Raw genomic sequence first — 17,787 nt, 5'->3', positions numbered from 1 at the left:
AATAACCTTCGCCTCAGTTTCTGTCTGGAACAGCGAACTACCAGGAGGTTATCTGAGGACAACGACGGAGGCAAGGCGGCCGACGTGAGACCGCCGTGTACCGCAATGGCCCCGGAAAGGGTACAGACTACAGTTCCCAGCATGCCACGGGGGCCTGGAACGATCCCTTGTGTCTGGAAGGGGAAGAAATGAAGCGGCAGCTGCGAGAGGCACCGCCCTTGTAAACGACCGCGGAACTTCGAGAGAAAGGGATGCTGGGGGGGGGGGAAACCACACGCCCCAGAGGTCAATGCGCGGCTCCCCTCTTATACGTCACGGAAACCTGCGGCTGCCATTGGTCGTTTCTAAGCCACGCCCCTGAACGTCACTACACCGCCTCCGCCTCCGCTGGGTTCCCTATAAAAGCCACGTCAGCGTCAGTCCCCCGCCTTTAGTTCCTTGGCGTCTGAGAGGAGAAACATGTATCGATTCCGTTCACGGGCATCCACGGGGATTTCTGCCGCTGCTACAGCTTTGCCTATCGCCTGCTTTCCTCAATCGCATCCGCTGCCTCGGTCCGGGAAGCCGGCCTCACAGAGACGTTTCTATAATAAAAAGCGCTCCTGCTCTTCCATCGGCTGATTGTCAGCGCTGCCCGGGCGAGGGGGAGAAACAAAAGCCAGGCCGACGAGAACCCCAGAGAGGGAGCACCGGGAAGGAGCCGCGCGCGAAGCCGTCGCCGCTACAAGGCCGCTGCCATGCCCAAGTCCAAGCGGCGGGGAGGGGGTAACCCGCGCGGAACGTCAGGTGAGGGAGCCGGCGCGCATGCGCCCCCGCCGCGGGGCGTAATGGGGGCTGTAGTTCCCACGGGTGGCGGGAAGCGAGCTTCTTGTTCTCTGTTAAGGTTGCCACCTGGCCTGTATTTCAGGTCCTCTCTCTCTCTCTGCCAGGTTAGGGATCCCCTCCAAATAGATGTGTTTGAAAGGTCATGTGTTTATGGTCTCGGTAGCCAAGCACAGACAGATTTACTACTATTTCTACTACTAAAAATAAATTAATTTATTTTTTATACCCTGCCTGTTTCCCCAGACTCTCTGGGCGGTTTCCAGCACTTTATAATAAAATATCAGACATTAAGAACTTCCTGATACAGGGCTACCTTCAGATGCCATCTAAAAGTCAGATAGATGCTTATTTCCTTGACATCTGTTGGGAGGGTGATCCACAGGGAGGGTGCCACTATCGAGAAGAACTTCTGCCTCACTTCTCGCAGTGAGGGAGCAGCCAGAAGACTCAGAAGGCTGAATGATGGGGTTGGAGATACTCCTTCAGGTATATTGGGCCAAGATGAAATCGAGACAGAGAACAACTTATGTAAATGTATTTGTGGACACTGAAAGGCTTTAAATGGGAGGACAAGTCTCCAATCATTTTGGTATTTGCTATGGACAGCTTTAGATTTTGTGGTGAAGCAATAAATAAAACTATGTGGTTATGTTCCTTCAGGCCTCTATCCTAAACAAATGCTCACAAAGATTGAGCAATCGGACCCATATTGTTGCTTGATGGGAAAAGATTCAAAATGCAATATAAATTGTAAAGGCACAGATTAATAATACAACTTGCTGCTCAAATCTAATCTGTTTAGCTTTGTTTCATATGCAGTGATATATTTCAGTCTTAGGTACCATTTAAATTATACACAGAAATAAACTCTCCGGTTCTCCTGGTAATCTGAAAATACCTGCAAGGCTGTGACAGGTATCATCTAATAGGTCTAAAAGCAGCAAGATGTTGCTCATTGCTCAAAATAAAAAGATGAGAACTAGGCATCTTGGAAGACGATTAGTCACTAGACATTTATGCAACCTCAGTGATGTAATTATGTGTTGTGGCTGTTGATAAAATTAACATGTGAGGCCAGTGTGAGTATACAGCAATTCTAACCCAGTGAAATTGGCTAGATATTGCTTGACCCCCGCCCCAAGAGTTGAGAATTCTGATGCTTTCTGTTTATTCTACCTGAGTTTGATACTGTGACTTAAAAACTTTATAAAAATATCTATATTTAGTGGTTTTTTAGTGGTGCCTCATAGTAATAGTTGTGATTGGGCCTGCAAATGAAGCTGGATGAAGTCTAGAAATGCAACATGCATAATAGGGTAGTCTTATAAACTGCTCCTGCCACATTTGTATACTTGCTGTGTGTTGGACTGCATGCCTCCCATTTTGTTTTAGTAAAAGCTTACTTCTATGCCAACAAGGCTGTTCTTTGGCCAGAGAAATTCTGCCGGGTAGCATGTTGCAAATGGTTGACAGCAGAGGAATGTTACACTTTGTTTAATGTGCAGATACTGGGAGGTTAAAAGAACTTAGGCAGTTAAGAATAGATGATAGCAGAATAGTTTGAAAACAGGCTGCCACGCATATACGGTAAGACAGAACTATGGCTTGTTGAAATAATTTGTCTTTGAGATATAGCTGTCGGTATTCCTTCCCAACACATAAAATTGGCAGTATATTGGTCTTGATGGCGTAGACATTCCAGAGTATTACCCTGTGTTGATGTTGACTGCTCCAAATGCTTTTCCTAGGTGCCCAGCACAGAAATATGCAGTCTTTTAGTGATGAAGATGCATCAATTGAAACTATGAGTCACTGCAGTGGCTTCAGTGATCCTTCCAGCATCACTGAGGATGGTATGTTAACCTTTGTGTCTTATTAGGAAACTACTGCAGACATGAAATGCTTATTACATTTGGAAAGAGTTTGGTTTGGATTGAATGTGGTATATTTTATTTCGAAATGCTACTTTATTTAAAAGCACCTAACCCTCAAGATAACTTGGGGGGGGGGTCTAATTTGTAGCTCCTTTATGAAACTAAGGCAAGTCAAAGAATTTATGTTTCATGTATTTGTTACACTTTCACATTATTATCTGGAGTAGACTAGTCATTGAGTGAAGCAAGTTTTGCCTACTACAAGGTAATAGCTGTGTTGGGTACTCACAAAGCCCCCTTTCTGAAAGAGCATACAGTGGACCCTCTAGTTACGTACCGCTCTGGATACATAACTTTTGGGTTTTGCCGCATGTGCAGAAGCGCTCAATTGCGGCCTGCGCAGAAGCAGCGTTTCTGCCTACGGACTTTCTGGGTTGCAGATGGACTCCCGGAATGAATTTGATTCGTATCCGGAGGGTCCACTGTACAAGTAGAAACTCTAGGGGGGTTATTTGTCCAGATTATTCTCCCCCTCCACAAATGAATAAATGTTTTTACATGGCATCAAAACACCTTTAGTAATGGGGCCGGTTCGTAAACCTGGCTGCCATAGTGGAGGTCCAGCCCCATCTATCTGCCAACTCCACTATTGCCCAGCAGTGGAACACAGAGCAGATCAAGTATGAATGAATTGATTTATTACGGGGTCAGACCAGAAACACACAGAGCAGATCCTCCACTGAAGGCTTGGTGGCCAGGCAGAAGTGGAGGAGACCTTACATGGATTAAATCAGATAATGTATAATTTCCACAAGACTCTGAAGACTCATTCTGTGAGGCTAGGTTTATTAATTGTAATCGTACTGTCTTGTCACATATGTGTAGGGCCTGAAGTTGATGAGGAAGCAACGCAAGAAGATTTGGAGTACAAGCTGAAGGGATTAATTGACCTCACGTTGGACAAGAGGTATGGGAGGTCTGAGAAGTAAAAGCTTAAATTGACCATCTGGATGTTTGTTCTCCGGATGTTTAGGGCTCCTGTCCCATCATCCTTGAGCACTGTCTGGGGTTGGTGGGCAAATTAAGAGTCTAGCACCATCTGGAAGATACCTGGTTTAGGAGGCTGGCTTAAAAGATTTTGCAAATTGTGGGCTAGAGCTTTCCCATGAGGTCATAGGAGCTTTATAATATTGTAACCCAGCCCTGTGATCCTCAGATGAAGGGTAGAATAGAAGTTTAATAAGTAATAATTATTGTACCCAAGGGCAGATTTGTTCAGGAAGTTGTATCTTAGCTTGGCAGCAAATCCTATGAATTAGGATACATTTAGGATAGCTACTGTATAAGTCAGCCTTCATCATGTCTTAATTTGGGAATAGATAATAATAGGGAAAGTAACTTTTTTCAGCTTGTTCCACCCACATCATTTTTCAATGTTCTTGCCTGCCATGATTTCTCAGCTCACCACTACTTCAAGAAAGCACTCTGTCATTTTCTAAAGGCACTGGGAATTTATTCAATTTAAACCTGAGTCTTATTCCCTGCCATATCTACCTTCCTCCAGTTACCATTCCCTCAAATGCTCTTTTCCTAAGAGTCTTTCCCTAGGCCTAGAAAAGGAAAAGAGCTGTGAAGAGAAAACATTTTATGAGCAGTGTTTCCTTGGCATTGAGACATTAAGGATTGCAGAATGAGAAATTGGGCGAATGTGTTTGCCACAGCAGAGGTTGAGTGCTAGTATGGGAAGCTCTGATATGTAGTTTTTCAAATCTTGGCTTTGCAAATCTTAGCCTTAAATGTTGTTCTGCCTTTTGGGAAGGAGGTAGAGGTGGAATCTAAAGCATGCATAACACAACCAGATTGAAATTTGCAGCACAAAGCTTTCAACTGACCTTTTACCATGAACTCTCCAATAGTGCAAAGACAAGGCAGTCAGCTCTTGAAGGTCTTAAAAATGCCCTGTCTTCAAAAATACTGTACGAGTTCATCCTGGAAAGGAGAATGACGCTAACAGATAGCATCGAACGCTGTATAAAGAAAGGTAATGTGCATCTCTTTTCCTATAAAATAGCATTCTGTTGTCAGGTTTAATTGCTCTTGCATTTAGTTCTACCAAGTCATGACTGGCTTTCTGTGTTTAGGCAAGAGCGATGAGCAGCGTGCAGCAGCAGGATTGGCTTGTCTGCTTTGTGTGCAGCTGGGGTCAGGAATTGAAAGTGAGGAAATATATAAGACCCTTGCGCCGATTCTGAAGAAGATTCTCTGTGATGCGTCAGCAAGTGTACAAGCAAGGCAAGCTGTAAGTAAAAAGTTGGTACTTGGGATGAAGAAATGCAAGTGGATGCCTTGTATCCCATATTGCAGTGGTGTGTGTGTTGGAACCTGAGGGCCTAAAAATGTTTCCCTGGTCAATTGGTGTCTTATTCTTTGGAAGACTTGGCATCAAGGCTTATAACTTAGTCTTGAACCTTCAGGCAATGCCTGTGTGTCACGCTTACTCTCCGTGGTAGGGTTGCTGGCGACAGCGCATGACCCCACATACACACACACACATACACACCCCTGCAACCAAGCGCACACTACAACCTCTTCTAAAATGTTTCTTTCAAGCTTGATATGGCCAGGGAGAAGGAGGCCTCTGTGGATGTAGATTTCTTGCAAGCACCACATTGGTGACCCCTGGTGCACGGCGATAAAAACAGCAATTGTAACTCGGAATGTTTCTTGCAGGTTTGGTGGGTCATGTCCCTTGGAAGTATTAGAGCTAGCTAGCCAGGAAGGAAGGAAGGAGAAAAGAGACCGCTAGGGAGCTGGGAGTGGTGTTTTCCTGTAACATGCTTCCTTAAACATTGAGATCTGGCCAAGACAGTGACAAAACCGTAAACATCCCTTGTTTTTGTATGAAACCACTTGCAAAGTGTGTGGTTGACTGATCTGTTAAAGGATGCTTTGTTGTCTTGTCTGAAGACAAGGACACAAGCATGTTACATGATTTAAACCACAGCTTCACTCATTTTTTGTCTGTTCTGTGAGCACAAAATGTAGCAGTAAAGTTAAAAGCATTAACTTCTGTTTCCTTTTTCTAGTGTGCCACCTGCTTAGGAGTCTGTTGCTTTATTGCCACTGATGATATCACAGTAAGCATTTTTATGAACGGTATTATTTAGCTATGAATTAACCATTCCAGATCAAACAGTGAATTAAACGGTCTCGGTCTGTTTCTTAAACCAGGAATTGTATACAACCATGGAATGCCTGGAAAATATCTTCACAAAATCCTATCAGAACGAGAGGAATTCAAATAGCATTTCCAGTACCCAGAATACAGTTCTTCACATCAGCGCTCTCTTGTCATGGACGCTTCTGTTAACCATCTGCCCAATGAATGAAGTGAAGAAGAAACTTGAAATGTGCGTATTCTGTTCCCTTGGAAACCATACCCAGAAGTGCAGTTTAAATCAAATATGGCTTTGTGTGCAGTAACGCAGATCAATAACATGCTCCCAAATTTCCTAGGCATTTGCATAAATTTCCCATCCTGTTATCCTGTGACGATGTCAACATGAGGATTGCTGCTGGGGAATCCTTGGCTCTTCTGTTTGAACTAGCAAGAGAAACAGATGGGGTAAGTTCAGAGAATGATTCTGCAGGGAAAGATGGAGAGCATATTTTTGTAAATAGCTTTTATGCTATATCTTGGGCGTTTCATGTATATGATGGAGAAATAATGGCTTTCTGCATATGAATAACATTTGATCATACATAGGTCTTATTAGAATCTGGATCAAATGTAATATTTCAGTAGCAACTAAACACCTGCAAAAATCAGGATCATATTTCTGAGGAGTTGAAGTCATGCTCTGTGTTATGTCTTACCATGTCCCTTGAGTGCGATAGATCGTGTGACCATGCAGTGTTTTAGTTCAGTGAGGGGGGGGGGGGGAGAGAGAGAACACATCACTCCCATAATTATAAACTTACATGAGATACCATTTATATGGGAAATTACTTATTTCTCCAATTTTTTAGACTTTTCCCCATAACATGATTATCATTCTAGGGTGGTTTCTACCAATGCACAAAAATTCAATGAGATTTTTTTTAAAAAATCCACTTAATAAAAACAGCAACAGCATAAGGCGGGACAACCTGCAATGATTGCAATGGTTTCTTTAAATACCAAAATCTTGAATTGAACCTGGTAGCATATAGGCAGCTGATACAATAAGATCATCTTAGTTCATTATTGTTTCAGACTTCCATAATTTGCTTTATCATATTTTAAAGTGGCTTTATTAATATCTTTACTGTTTTCTTTAACAGTACTGAAGAAAAAAGTCTCAAGTTAACTATGTACCTGTCTTGGTAAGGTACCTATAAAAACTCTAGGTGACCCAGGATGGTAGAAAAAAGAATAACTAGATTCATCAAGACAGCCAGTCCATTGCACAATATCTAAACAAACGTTCAAAACTTTAAGCTCTGATTACAGCATTTGACTTTGGTTAATGGCATCTGTTTGACCTCATTAACATTGGCTCCTACACACTGCCAAAAACCAAATAATCTTTCAGCCTACTCATTGTTTCAATGATTGAGCTGTCACTAGTAAATTTTTCCACTCATAGGAACAGCCAATAAAGACATTACATAGGATCGTGTGATGAACAACTTGGGCAGACAGGTGTAGTCAGATGAGAAGGAAACATAAGATATTCAGTGTTGCTACTGAAACACACATATAAACAATGTGGGAGGTAAAAGGTGGAATCAAGAGCTGACTCAGTTTTAGTAGTCATGAATGGAAAGAGGAGACCTGTCTGAAATGCAGAACCATTTCAGCATCTACTCACTTGAAGCTACTCACATCAGAGCAGTGAAATGATGGCTACATTTCCAAACAAACCCCTACTAAAAGACACTTTATAACCTTAATAATAATAATAGATTGATTTCTCACACTTCACCAAAAGGTCCCAAGGCAGGTCACAGCAACAAAACAATTTAAAACAACGAAACCAAGCATGCACAATAACCATCAGGTTAATTTACAGTTTCCAGTTAGGACAAAGAATAATCTCCCCTTTCTAAATTTCAGGGTGATGGATAGAAGAAGCAAATGTAGACTTCAGAAGACATTTTGCCCTTAAAGGGAGGGCTATTTTATCCTACAACCTCTCAGAACACCTAGCTTTTAGTATTGTTATAACTTGATCTCTCCATTTAATGAAGATTTGTATGACAGTTGAGGTATTCTAACTGAAATGTGAAATACGGTTGGCAAAATATTCAACAAGTTCAACTCCCACAAATAACATGTTATTCCCCCCCTCCCCATCTGACTAGGATTTCTTTTATGAAGATATGGAGCTTCTAACACAGAAACTGAAGGCTCTAGCTACAGATGGGAACAAGCACCGTGCCAAAGTGGACAAAAGGAAACAGCGGTCTGTCTTCAGAGATGTCTTGCGAGCTGTAGAGGTAAAGACGAATGAGCAAATGTAAAAAAATGTATAAAATGTTACTGGTTAAGACTTCATCTTTGAAAAGCAAGTGCTTTGAAAAGCTTGTTCTTTTTAGTATAAGGGACGTTGCTCAGTTCTAAGAAACACCTATTGAATATATTGTACCTTGTTTTATTTTTAATACTAATGATGGCATCCATGGAGGCCACTTTTGCTTAGGGAATAGCATTTTGGGGAGGGGTGCTTTTGAAACTTCAGGTCTTTCAGGAGAGATACTGGCTTTGTCTAAAGAGCAAACTGCTGTCAGAGGACTAACCTGTAGTCAAAGGTGAATCTTGAGTCATTAATAATTCCTGAATTGCTTTCATTAAAGGGGGGGATGGGGACCCAGTACATTGAGATAGCAACTAGGTCCAAAAATTGTGTTTCACAGGATTTGTTTTTAGTTCTTATATTTTAATCTGATGTTTAAAATGAGCAAATTATTGAGAATCCAAGGCCTGCAGCAGTATTTGGGAGGCATACATTGGAGTCTGGCTCAGCTATCTCCACTTGAGAATAAGTCATGAAATTAGCATGATTTTTACAAATAGTCAAGCAATGTACTGTCTTAGTTTGCAACGGCAGCTGTAAGTTGCATTTCTAAAGCCACACTTTCCTGAGATGACTGCTTGTTTATTTTGACAGGAGCATGACTTCCCTACAGAGACAGTCAAATTTGGACCTGAGCGCATGTACATTGACTGCTGGGTTAAAAAACAAACATACGATACTTTCAAGGAAATCTTAGGATCGGGGATGCAATACCATTTGCAGGTAAACTTAAAAACTTTCATTAGAATGGCAGTGGTACTTAGTGCTTTTTAAACTACAGTGGTGCCTTGCAAGACGAAATTAATTCGTTCCGCAAGTCTTTTCGTCTTGCGAGTTTTTCGTCTTGCGAAGCACGGTTTCCCATAGGAATGCATTAAAAATCAATTAATGCGTTCCTATGGAAACCGCCCCCGACCTCTTCTGAAGGCTGGCGGGGGGCGAAGGTCTTTGCTTTCCCCCCCCCGCCTGCCTTCCCGCCTCCGCTGTCCCGGGGCGATCTTAAAATGCTGGCGGGCGGCAGCGAAGGCTTCGCTGTCCCGGGGCGATTTAAAAGCCGCCGGTTAGGCAGGCGGGGGGACAAATTTAAAAGCCCCCGGTTAGGCAGGCAGGGGGTCCTGGACCTCTTCCGAAGGCGGGCAGGGGACAAAAGTCTTTGTCCCCCCTGCCTGCCTTCAAAAGCCGTCCGGGCGCTTTTAAATCACCCCGGACAGTCCCGGGGCGATTTAAAAGCCCCCGGTTACGCAGGCAGGGGGTCCTGGACCTCTTCTGAAGGCTGGCGGGGGGCAAAAGTCTTTGCTCCCCCCCCCCGCCTGCCTTCAAAAGCCGTCCAGGATAGCGGGAAGCGCTTCCCTGCTATCCCGGACCGCTTTTAAAATGCTGGCGGTGGGGAGCAAAGCCTTTCGCCCCCGCCGGCCTTCCTGGACCTCTTCTGAAGTCCGGAGGGGGGGGGGGAAGGCTTTGCTCTCCACCGCCAGCATTTAAAAGAGGTCCCCGGAGATTTCCCTATGGGCTTTCGTCTTGCGAAGCAAGCCCATAGGGAAAATCGTCTAGCAAAGCGTCGCAAAAACCAAAAAACCCTTTCGTCTTGCGGGTTTTTCGTCTTGCGAGGCATTCGTCTTGCGGGGCACCACTGTACTTTAAAAACACAAATGGGGGTAATAGAACAGGAAATCATTTTGTTGTTACCTCATCTCTACTTGAGTAGGGCCCTCCTTGATTTTTAACCATGGAAAGAAAACAAAAATGGTACTACAATCACATTTAGCAGCTCTTGATAGCCAATATGTCACAAGCAATGTTTGAACACTTGAAGGTGCAACATTTGCTCAACTCTAATGACTTAATGTTTTATCCAGTCCAATGAGCTTCTCCGGAATGTCTTTGAACTCGGGCCGCCACTGATGCTTGATGAGGCAACACTTAAATCCATGAAGATACCCCGTTTTGAAAGGGTATGTTACTCGCATTCTGTTAAGCTGATTTACTTTGGTTTGGTTTGGTTTTTAAATTTGGTGCAGTTTCTGCTTTGTGATTTCGCCACTTGCCCTGGGGTGCACAGTAAGTAGTCTCCTGACAAAAACATCTAACTCAGGGTTTTTGAACTACAACTCCCATCATCCCTAGCTAGCAGGACCCCAGTGGTCAGGGATGGTGGGAACTGTAGTCCAACTGGAAACCCAAGCTTGGGAAACCCTGATCTAACTGAAACTGTGTCTTGCTTGGTCTTTTTCTACCTTCAGAGAGCTTTCAGTAGCACAACCTGAGCATGTGGCTCAGCACTGCCTAATCCTGGGCTTGGGGTTTCTCCGTCATGGCAGACATTGTAATTTGGTGAAAAGAAGAGGGGAAAGCAGTACAGATAAATAGAGTTGGAGTAGGTGTCCATCACCCCCAAATAAATTCCCCAAATATGCAGTGATGTACTACTAGAAAGCCTGGCCTTTGCTTTTTGACTTTGTTGATAGAAATAACTTTAAAGAACTTTATCTGTTCCATCTTGACTGTTTGGGCCAACAGCCTACTCTTTCAGAAGGTGTTGCCGCCCTCTAGTCTGTAAGAGAAGCTGGTGGTTTCACAGTTGTAGATAGCAACTGTGAATGGCTTTCTGTGTCTGGATGTACAGGTGGCATAACAGAGAACCGGGGTGATGGCTGAGATAAATTTGACAGGCCGGAGAAGAGATGATCCTGAGTATACATAGACCATATTATTGAGGGCTGTCTGCTTGTGCACTTCAGCCACCCGTGCACCTGAAACATACACCTTCCAATTGTGTATCAAATTGTTCATTTCTAGTTAACCTTATGGCTAAGGAAAGCACTATATTGCAGCTTCCAAATTTATGAAGTTCATAAGTTTAAATAGTTCTTTCAAGAAAGTGGTTAGTGTAAAAATAAACAGCAGTCCATCCCCAGAATCATAAAAGTAGCACATGGCGGAGGGACCTGCAAAAATAAATGCTGTCTTGTGTTGTGGGACCTCTGCTCCACAGGGCTTCCTCCCAGTTTGTCCCTACCCTGATGTAGCATTTAGGGTTTTAAAAAGCCTTAGCGCCAATGGAAGCTTTTAAAAAGCCATGTGGGGCCTTGAAGCTGGAATGAGAAGGGTTAACCCTCCCTCGAGAAGGGTCTCACCAGTGGGGAAAAATTGCTTCAGTTGTTGTGATATAATTTATAGACATTCACATGGGGACTTCATTTATGTGGTCAGCTTTGACTCCACATAAGTGTCCCTTTGCAAGCAGAGCATCTTTGAACTGCAATCTTTTGGCAACTCCATTTCTCTTCAGGGGTGTCCTTTAGGAACATTTTGCAGAGACGTTTATTGAGTATGTAAACCTTCCCTTAGAATTCCATTTATCTTGATACACAACTTGTGTGCACAGCCTTCATAATGTGCTGTTGGGGAGTGGTGGCAGCTGCTGGCAACAGTTACTATGCATATCTGCTTTCACGGTGACCAGGATATCAGTGTTACGATTAGCTCTTTTACCAGGTTCTTAGTGATACATTTGTATGGTAGAAAATCAGAACGGAAACAGATAATAAATCTGAGAAGCCCAACTGTGTTGGCATGGTTGCTTAGCAATCATAAGGATTGCAGAATTTTCTTCCAGCCGTGCGATATTTTGGGCAGCAATTGCATCAACAAAGTATTGTGGTTGTAATTTTAATTTTTAATGCTAAGACCACCACTTGAATTATTTAGAACTCGGTGATGCAGAACTATGTAAAGGTCAGCTGGCAGCATACAAGATTTAACAAATCTTTCTCATTTTTGCACATTGACTGTTGTCAAATACACTGAGGCATGTCTGTGCAAAATGAATGCATAACCCCAAAACCTTGTCAGAAGGAATGTTAACGCTGATTGCATTTCTCTGCTGTTTTTATAGCATTTGTACAACTCTGCAGCATTCAAAGCCCGGACGAAGGCTCGAAACAAGTGCCGTGATAAAAGGGCCGATGTGGGCGAAGTGTTCTAGAGCAAGCTCTTCTGAAGACCTTCGACTTCGTTCGGTTAAATTGAATTCCTGTTTAGTGTGATTAATTGTGGTGTTCAAAGTGAAATGAGACTTTTAAAAACTCTATGTATCTCTTAGATATCTTCTTGCCCATCTATAGAACAATGTTGTATATTAGCTCCCTAGATGGATCTGTACTGTAGATTAGAATGTAATCTGACGAGGGGGAGAGAGGCGGCTTTTGTAGCACTTTATTGGTGAGTAAGATAGCTCGTGAATCTGGCATAATTCTTAACACTTGGTTAAATGGTGCTGAGGGTTGCTTTGTTTCAAGGTTCATTGTTTTTAGCAATCTAATAAGATGGGGGGATTCTAATAAGAATATCTGTAGGGTTAAGCATGCCTCTGAACAAGCTATTTTATAGACCCGTGTTTTAAAATGAAACATCCCGGCTGTGGCAGTGACCTTGGTGTACTTGCCATGGACCCCTCTAGCTTGGCTCACAGACTTTACAGTGAAGTAGCACATGAAATCTTTCAAGAAATGTTACGCATCATATGCTGAAACTTGGATAATAAAAGCTATTTATATCTGAAAGCTGCTTTTCCTCAAAGCGTCTGTCTGAAATGAAATTATGTGAAAGAGAGTTGCATGGAAATTATATACCGGCAATAAAAGGGTTACAGCTGTTTAAACCGAAGTATCACTTTTGACACTAATTGTAAAATTGAGTTGAGCTATCAGTAGGACTGCTCTGTAAATATTAATAACGGTGCTGGCACTGCTGTCTTCGGTGATCCACAGCTTCTTATATGTAGATGATATCTAGACTTTTTATTAGCTCATAAATCCCCAAATCAGGTAAATGTCAGGAGTAAAACAGCAGACAAAATGAAAACTACATGTTCTTAATCTTTCGCCTCCAGAAGTTCAGCCAAAAATAATTACTGCTTGTTGCCAAAAAGGAAAAATGGAAAAAAACCAAACTCTTCTGGGTAGAGATACATGTTCAGTTGCCACCCAGAAAAGGCCCTCTTCTTGGTTGCCACCTACCTTATAAGTTAATGAGGTAGTTCTGTACAAAGTGTATTGCAGTAATTCCCTTAGCTAAACGTTGAATGCTGGAAGGACTGTCCTTACCCAGGAGAGAATTCAATGTGATACACCAAAGTTCATGAAATGCCACATGGTCCTCTAGAATAGTGGTTGCCAATATGTTGCTCTCAATATTTTTTGAACTCTCATCACCCTAGCTCTACCTAAGCCAAAGCTTAGCAAAAGCTTCTCTTGGCTGATGAATCAGTTATAGTCAGAAGGTCTAAGTTAAATGAAAGTGAGGACAGATGAGTGTAACTTCAGGGCATGATCTTTTCCACCACCCTGGCTTGTGCCTTCCATAGGTCAGTTTCATCTGTATTCCTCCTTCCTGGATGAGGTGCGACTTGGTCAAATGGAGTACTTGAATGCACACGATTCAGAAGCTGTGACAATCCCTATCCAGTTACAGATAGGTAGCCGTGTTGGTCTGCCGTAGTCAAAACAAAAAAAAATTCCTTCCAGTAGCACCTTAAAGACCAACTAAGGTAGTTCTTGGTATGAGCTTTCGTGTGCATGCACACTTCTGGCAGACCAACACGGCTACCTATCTGTAACTGGAACTATGGAAGGCACCACATTGAGCCGCATGAAATGAAAATCCCTATCCAATTATAGTTGAAGTCAATCTCAACAAGTGGGGACAAATACACTAATGTAATATATTTAGGGACGCAGGTGGCGCTGTGGGTTAAAGCCTCAGCACCTAGGACTTGCCGATCGAAAGGGGTGCGCTCCCGCTGCTCGGTCCCAGCGCCTGCCAACCTAGCAGTTTGAAAGCACCTCTGGGTGCAAGTAGATAAATAGGGACCGCTTACCAGCGGGAAGGTAAACGGCGTTTCCGTGTGCGGCTCTGGTTCGCCAGATGCAGCTTTGTCACGCTGGCCACGTGACCCGGAAGTGTCTCCGGACAGCGCTGGCCCCTGGCCTCTTAAGTGAGATGGGCGCACAACCCCAGAGTCTGTCAAGACTGGCCCATACGGGCAGGGGTACCTTTACCTTTACCTTAATATATTTAGTATGTACCAAGATGGTCACTGGATGAAATGGACAAGCCGGTATTGCTTTATTCCAAAGGATCAAGAACTGCAGAGTAAAGGAGATCACCTTGAATGCCTTTGGGTGTAACCAGTGAAGTGGACTAGAAGGCAATTGTATCTTTGGTTCCACTGGCTAAATCGGATTATCAGGCTGCCATACCATCTTATCAATAAACCAATGAACAGAGGGCTGATACAATGACTGCTTCAATCAACACAAGATGATATCACCAAGGCAACTGTCTGTAAACAAACAATAAACATCCATAAATATGGCAAGAGTAATTTCCCAAATACCGGTATTTGCCTTGGTGATACCATCTTATCAGGCAAGTAGTTATAGCACCCCAAATCTTCCATTCCAGATTCTCTTTCCACAGTAACCTGAGTTCAACCCAATACTTCAGTGCTAGACAATTGTCCAGCTGGGCTAAGAATTTTGGTGTTTCTATACCAGTACTTCATGATAGGAGAGATCCATTCCAAGGCTGCCTTCCTCTCAGCTTTAAACACTACAACTTCCAGCTGGCTACTACTGTAATGATACAATGGTTGGGTAAATTGTCTCCATGGAAGCCAAGAGATGGTTGGGAAATAGAAGGAAAGAGCCGTACATCTTTGGCAAAGGTGACGCACCCACCAAGTTCCCAGAATAATGGATGGGTGCAGAAACATTGGTGAGAGGGAAAATAGGACCTGTTTGAAATAGATGCAGAAGCCAAGAGGGAGGGATAGATGAAGGTTCAAAGCATCTTGGTGGGATAGAGGCATCTGGGGCAGTTAACATGTCACAAGTGCACCGCTTTTCATCTCTACATCTCTTCTATATTTGTTAAATCAAATACAGTGGTACCTCGGGTTAAGTACTTAATTCATTCTGGAGGTCTGTTCTTAACCTGAAGCACCACTTTAGCTAATGGGGCCTCCTGCCGCCGCCGCGCCACCAGAGCCCAATTTCTGTTCTTATCATGAAGCAAAGTAAAGTTCTTAACCTGAAGCACTATTTCTGGGTTAGCAGAATGTGTAACCTGAAGCGTATGTAACCTGAGGTACCGGTGTATGAAAGTGTCCTGTTCTTTCTCCTCCAATGGATGCCACACCCAGGTAGCACTGCTTCCAGAATTTCTCACTACTTGGGGTTATGCAACAACAGGTGGCTCAAGTGCCCAATTTTCAATCACCGGCTAAACATTTCTGCACATCTTCCATTCTGTACAATGGGGGACTTAGTTTTGCTTCTAGAGGTAGATATTACCTGCTGCTTACTCTTCTCATTTTAAAAATGAGACTTGAGACTTTGGGATCTAATAGGACCTGATAGCTGATGAGTTATTTTTCTTATATGGAAAGCAACTGCATCATTATGTTCTAATATGCAATATGGTGCAATGTGACCTAGGTACCCTTGAACCAGAAAACACACACATCTTTACAGTACTATCCAGGAGCAGAAGTAGGATGTAATCTGTAAAAGCTTTTGCTGCATCAAAATTAGGTTTAAATATGCTATCATTTAATTTAAAAAGTGTTAACAAGAGTTGGAAGCTGCCTTAGAAGCCTGAATTGTAAAGTTGGAAGGGAACCTGAGGGTCATGAAGTCCAACCCCCGGAAATACAGGGAGTCAGACCATTGGTCCAACTACTCTACACCAGGGGTGGGCCTCCAGGTGTTGGATTCCCAACAGCACCAGCCAGGATGGCAAATGGTCAGGGACAAGTGACCTGTTGATGCCCACAACCCCTCTCACAGTCTTAGGACATTGGTACACATGCTGGGTACAATCTTACTAGGGTCTAGCAGTTTCTAAGGATTGATTTTAGAATTGATCACAGCGCTTCGCCTTTCTTTTTTAAAATATTTGTTTATTTGGTTTTCAGATCAAAGTTTTACAATCACATATCCAATATACAACATAAAAACAAGATTCCAAAGAATCTCCTGGACTTCCCTCCTCCCTTTTGTGGGTCCTGTTGTTAAATCATTTTCTCCTGCATCTTTTATGATCATCCAAATCAGGCATAGGCAAACTCGGCCCTCCAGATGTTTTCGGACTACAACTCCCATCATCCCTGACCATTGGTCCTGTTAGCTAGGGATGATGGGAATTGTAGTCCCAAAACATATGCCTGATCCAAACATTTGCCTATGCCTGATCCAAATCTTTTACATCTCCATTATGTCCAAAAGTCACCATTAAACTACAAGTGTTATTTACAATGGTTTTTAAGATAAATTATGAATGTTCCCCCATTATTAAAATTCTGCTCTTGCTGACTTCTGACTCTTCCAGTCATTTTAGCCATTTCGGCATAATCCATCAACTTGATCTTCTATGGTGGGGACTCTATCTTCTTTCCATCTCTGGGCCAATAACATCTGTGGTTGCATACATAAATAGCCTTTTCTGCTCACTTGGGATTTCGGCACCTAGAATTCCTAAAAGAAAAGCTTTGGGGTTTTTAGAAAAAGTTATTTTAAACATTTTTTTTCAACTCATTATAAATCATTTCCCAGCAGCTTCACTTTTCAGACCCTATCTCATTGACTCAGTGGGTTTTCCTCCCTTTATCTCACAAACTGCCCTAATGTCAGCTGTATTTTCTGTGGTAATTTCTCTCAATGCAGCACATACATATATACAAGGCTTCTTTCCTCACCAGCTGCATCCAAGAGCAAGCCCTCAAAATGTGTGAAACTTCAGGTATCTTGCTCCTGAGCCTCCTTGCTGGAAGTAAAACAAACCAATACGATTTTATTTATGTGGCAATATTAATGATTTCTATGTAAAGGACAACAAACGAATTTGCATATGCACTGAGAAAATTGACTACTGGCAACTAGCCGGTACTCCATTTATTTTAAATAGTTGAGACACTTTCCTATTAAAAGTGTCCAAAGTGTCAGTTAAACAACCAGAACTTTGTAATGCTAAATCTATTTTTTAAATAAGAAAAAAGAAAAAAGAGCAAACGTAGTAGATTGAGTAATTTTTGTCCTGCTAACTGGAGGAAAGCTGATATAGCATTGTTACTCGAGTTCTCAGTCTGTTTTGGTGAGTTTGTTTTATGTTTTAATAATACTGATTTTTTTATTTTAAAAAATACTTAATATTCTTAATTGTTGTAAGTCAGAGGGCATCTGCACAGTCCCCTCCCTCCACTGAAATTCGACTTAAAGGAAGCATTCTATTGTAGTCAACAGTATAGGTTGTGACATGCACTTGTAGTTGTGTGTGTTTGGCACCAGGCACAGTTTCTGCAGTCTGCAAATTTGCCCACTGGCCCAAAAAGGTTAGCAACCCCTCTATGTAAGCTGGGGTTTTTTGTTCAGAAAAGCATCCTATAAATATTTTAGAATACTAAATAAATAAAGAAGACTTAAGATCAATGCGACAGCAGACAAGGAAACCAGTGGAGAGGTGCAGGACCA

At 42.6% G+C, this 17,787-nt stretch overlaps 1 protein-coding gene across 1 annotated transcript; it reads left to right on the top strand.

Moving 5' to 3' along the window:
* Window positions 1-421: 421 nt before the first annotated feature.
* Window positions 422-12,819, top strand: IFRD1 (interferon related developmental regulator 1). The gene is made up of 12 exons (XM_081928997.1): window positions 422-786; window positions 2,574-2,678; window positions 3,585-3,666; window positions 4,616-4,740; window positions 4,841-4,998; window positions 5,786-5,836; window positions 5,931-6,109; window positions 6,216-6,324; window positions 8,046-8,180; window positions 8,852-8,980; window positions 10,114-10,209; window positions 12,153-12,819. Exons 1-12 carry the CDS (start codon window positions 738-740, stop codon window positions 12,240-12,242), a joined length of 1,308 nt encoding a protein of 435 aa, XP_081785123.1. The 5' UTR covers window positions 422-737; the 3' UTR covers window positions 12,243-12,819.
* Window positions 12,820-17,787: the final 4,968 nt, after the last annotated feature.

This window comes from Podarcis melisellensis, assembly GCF_964234715.1.
Source record: "Podarcis melisellensis genome assembly, chromosome: 10".
Classification (NCBI taxonomy): Eukaryota; Metazoa; Chordata; class Lepidosauria; order Squamata; family Lacertidae; genus Podarcis; species Podarcis melisellensis.
Note: the sequence above shows the minus strand (reverse complement) of the source record. Positions and strands in the feature narration are given on the sequence as shown.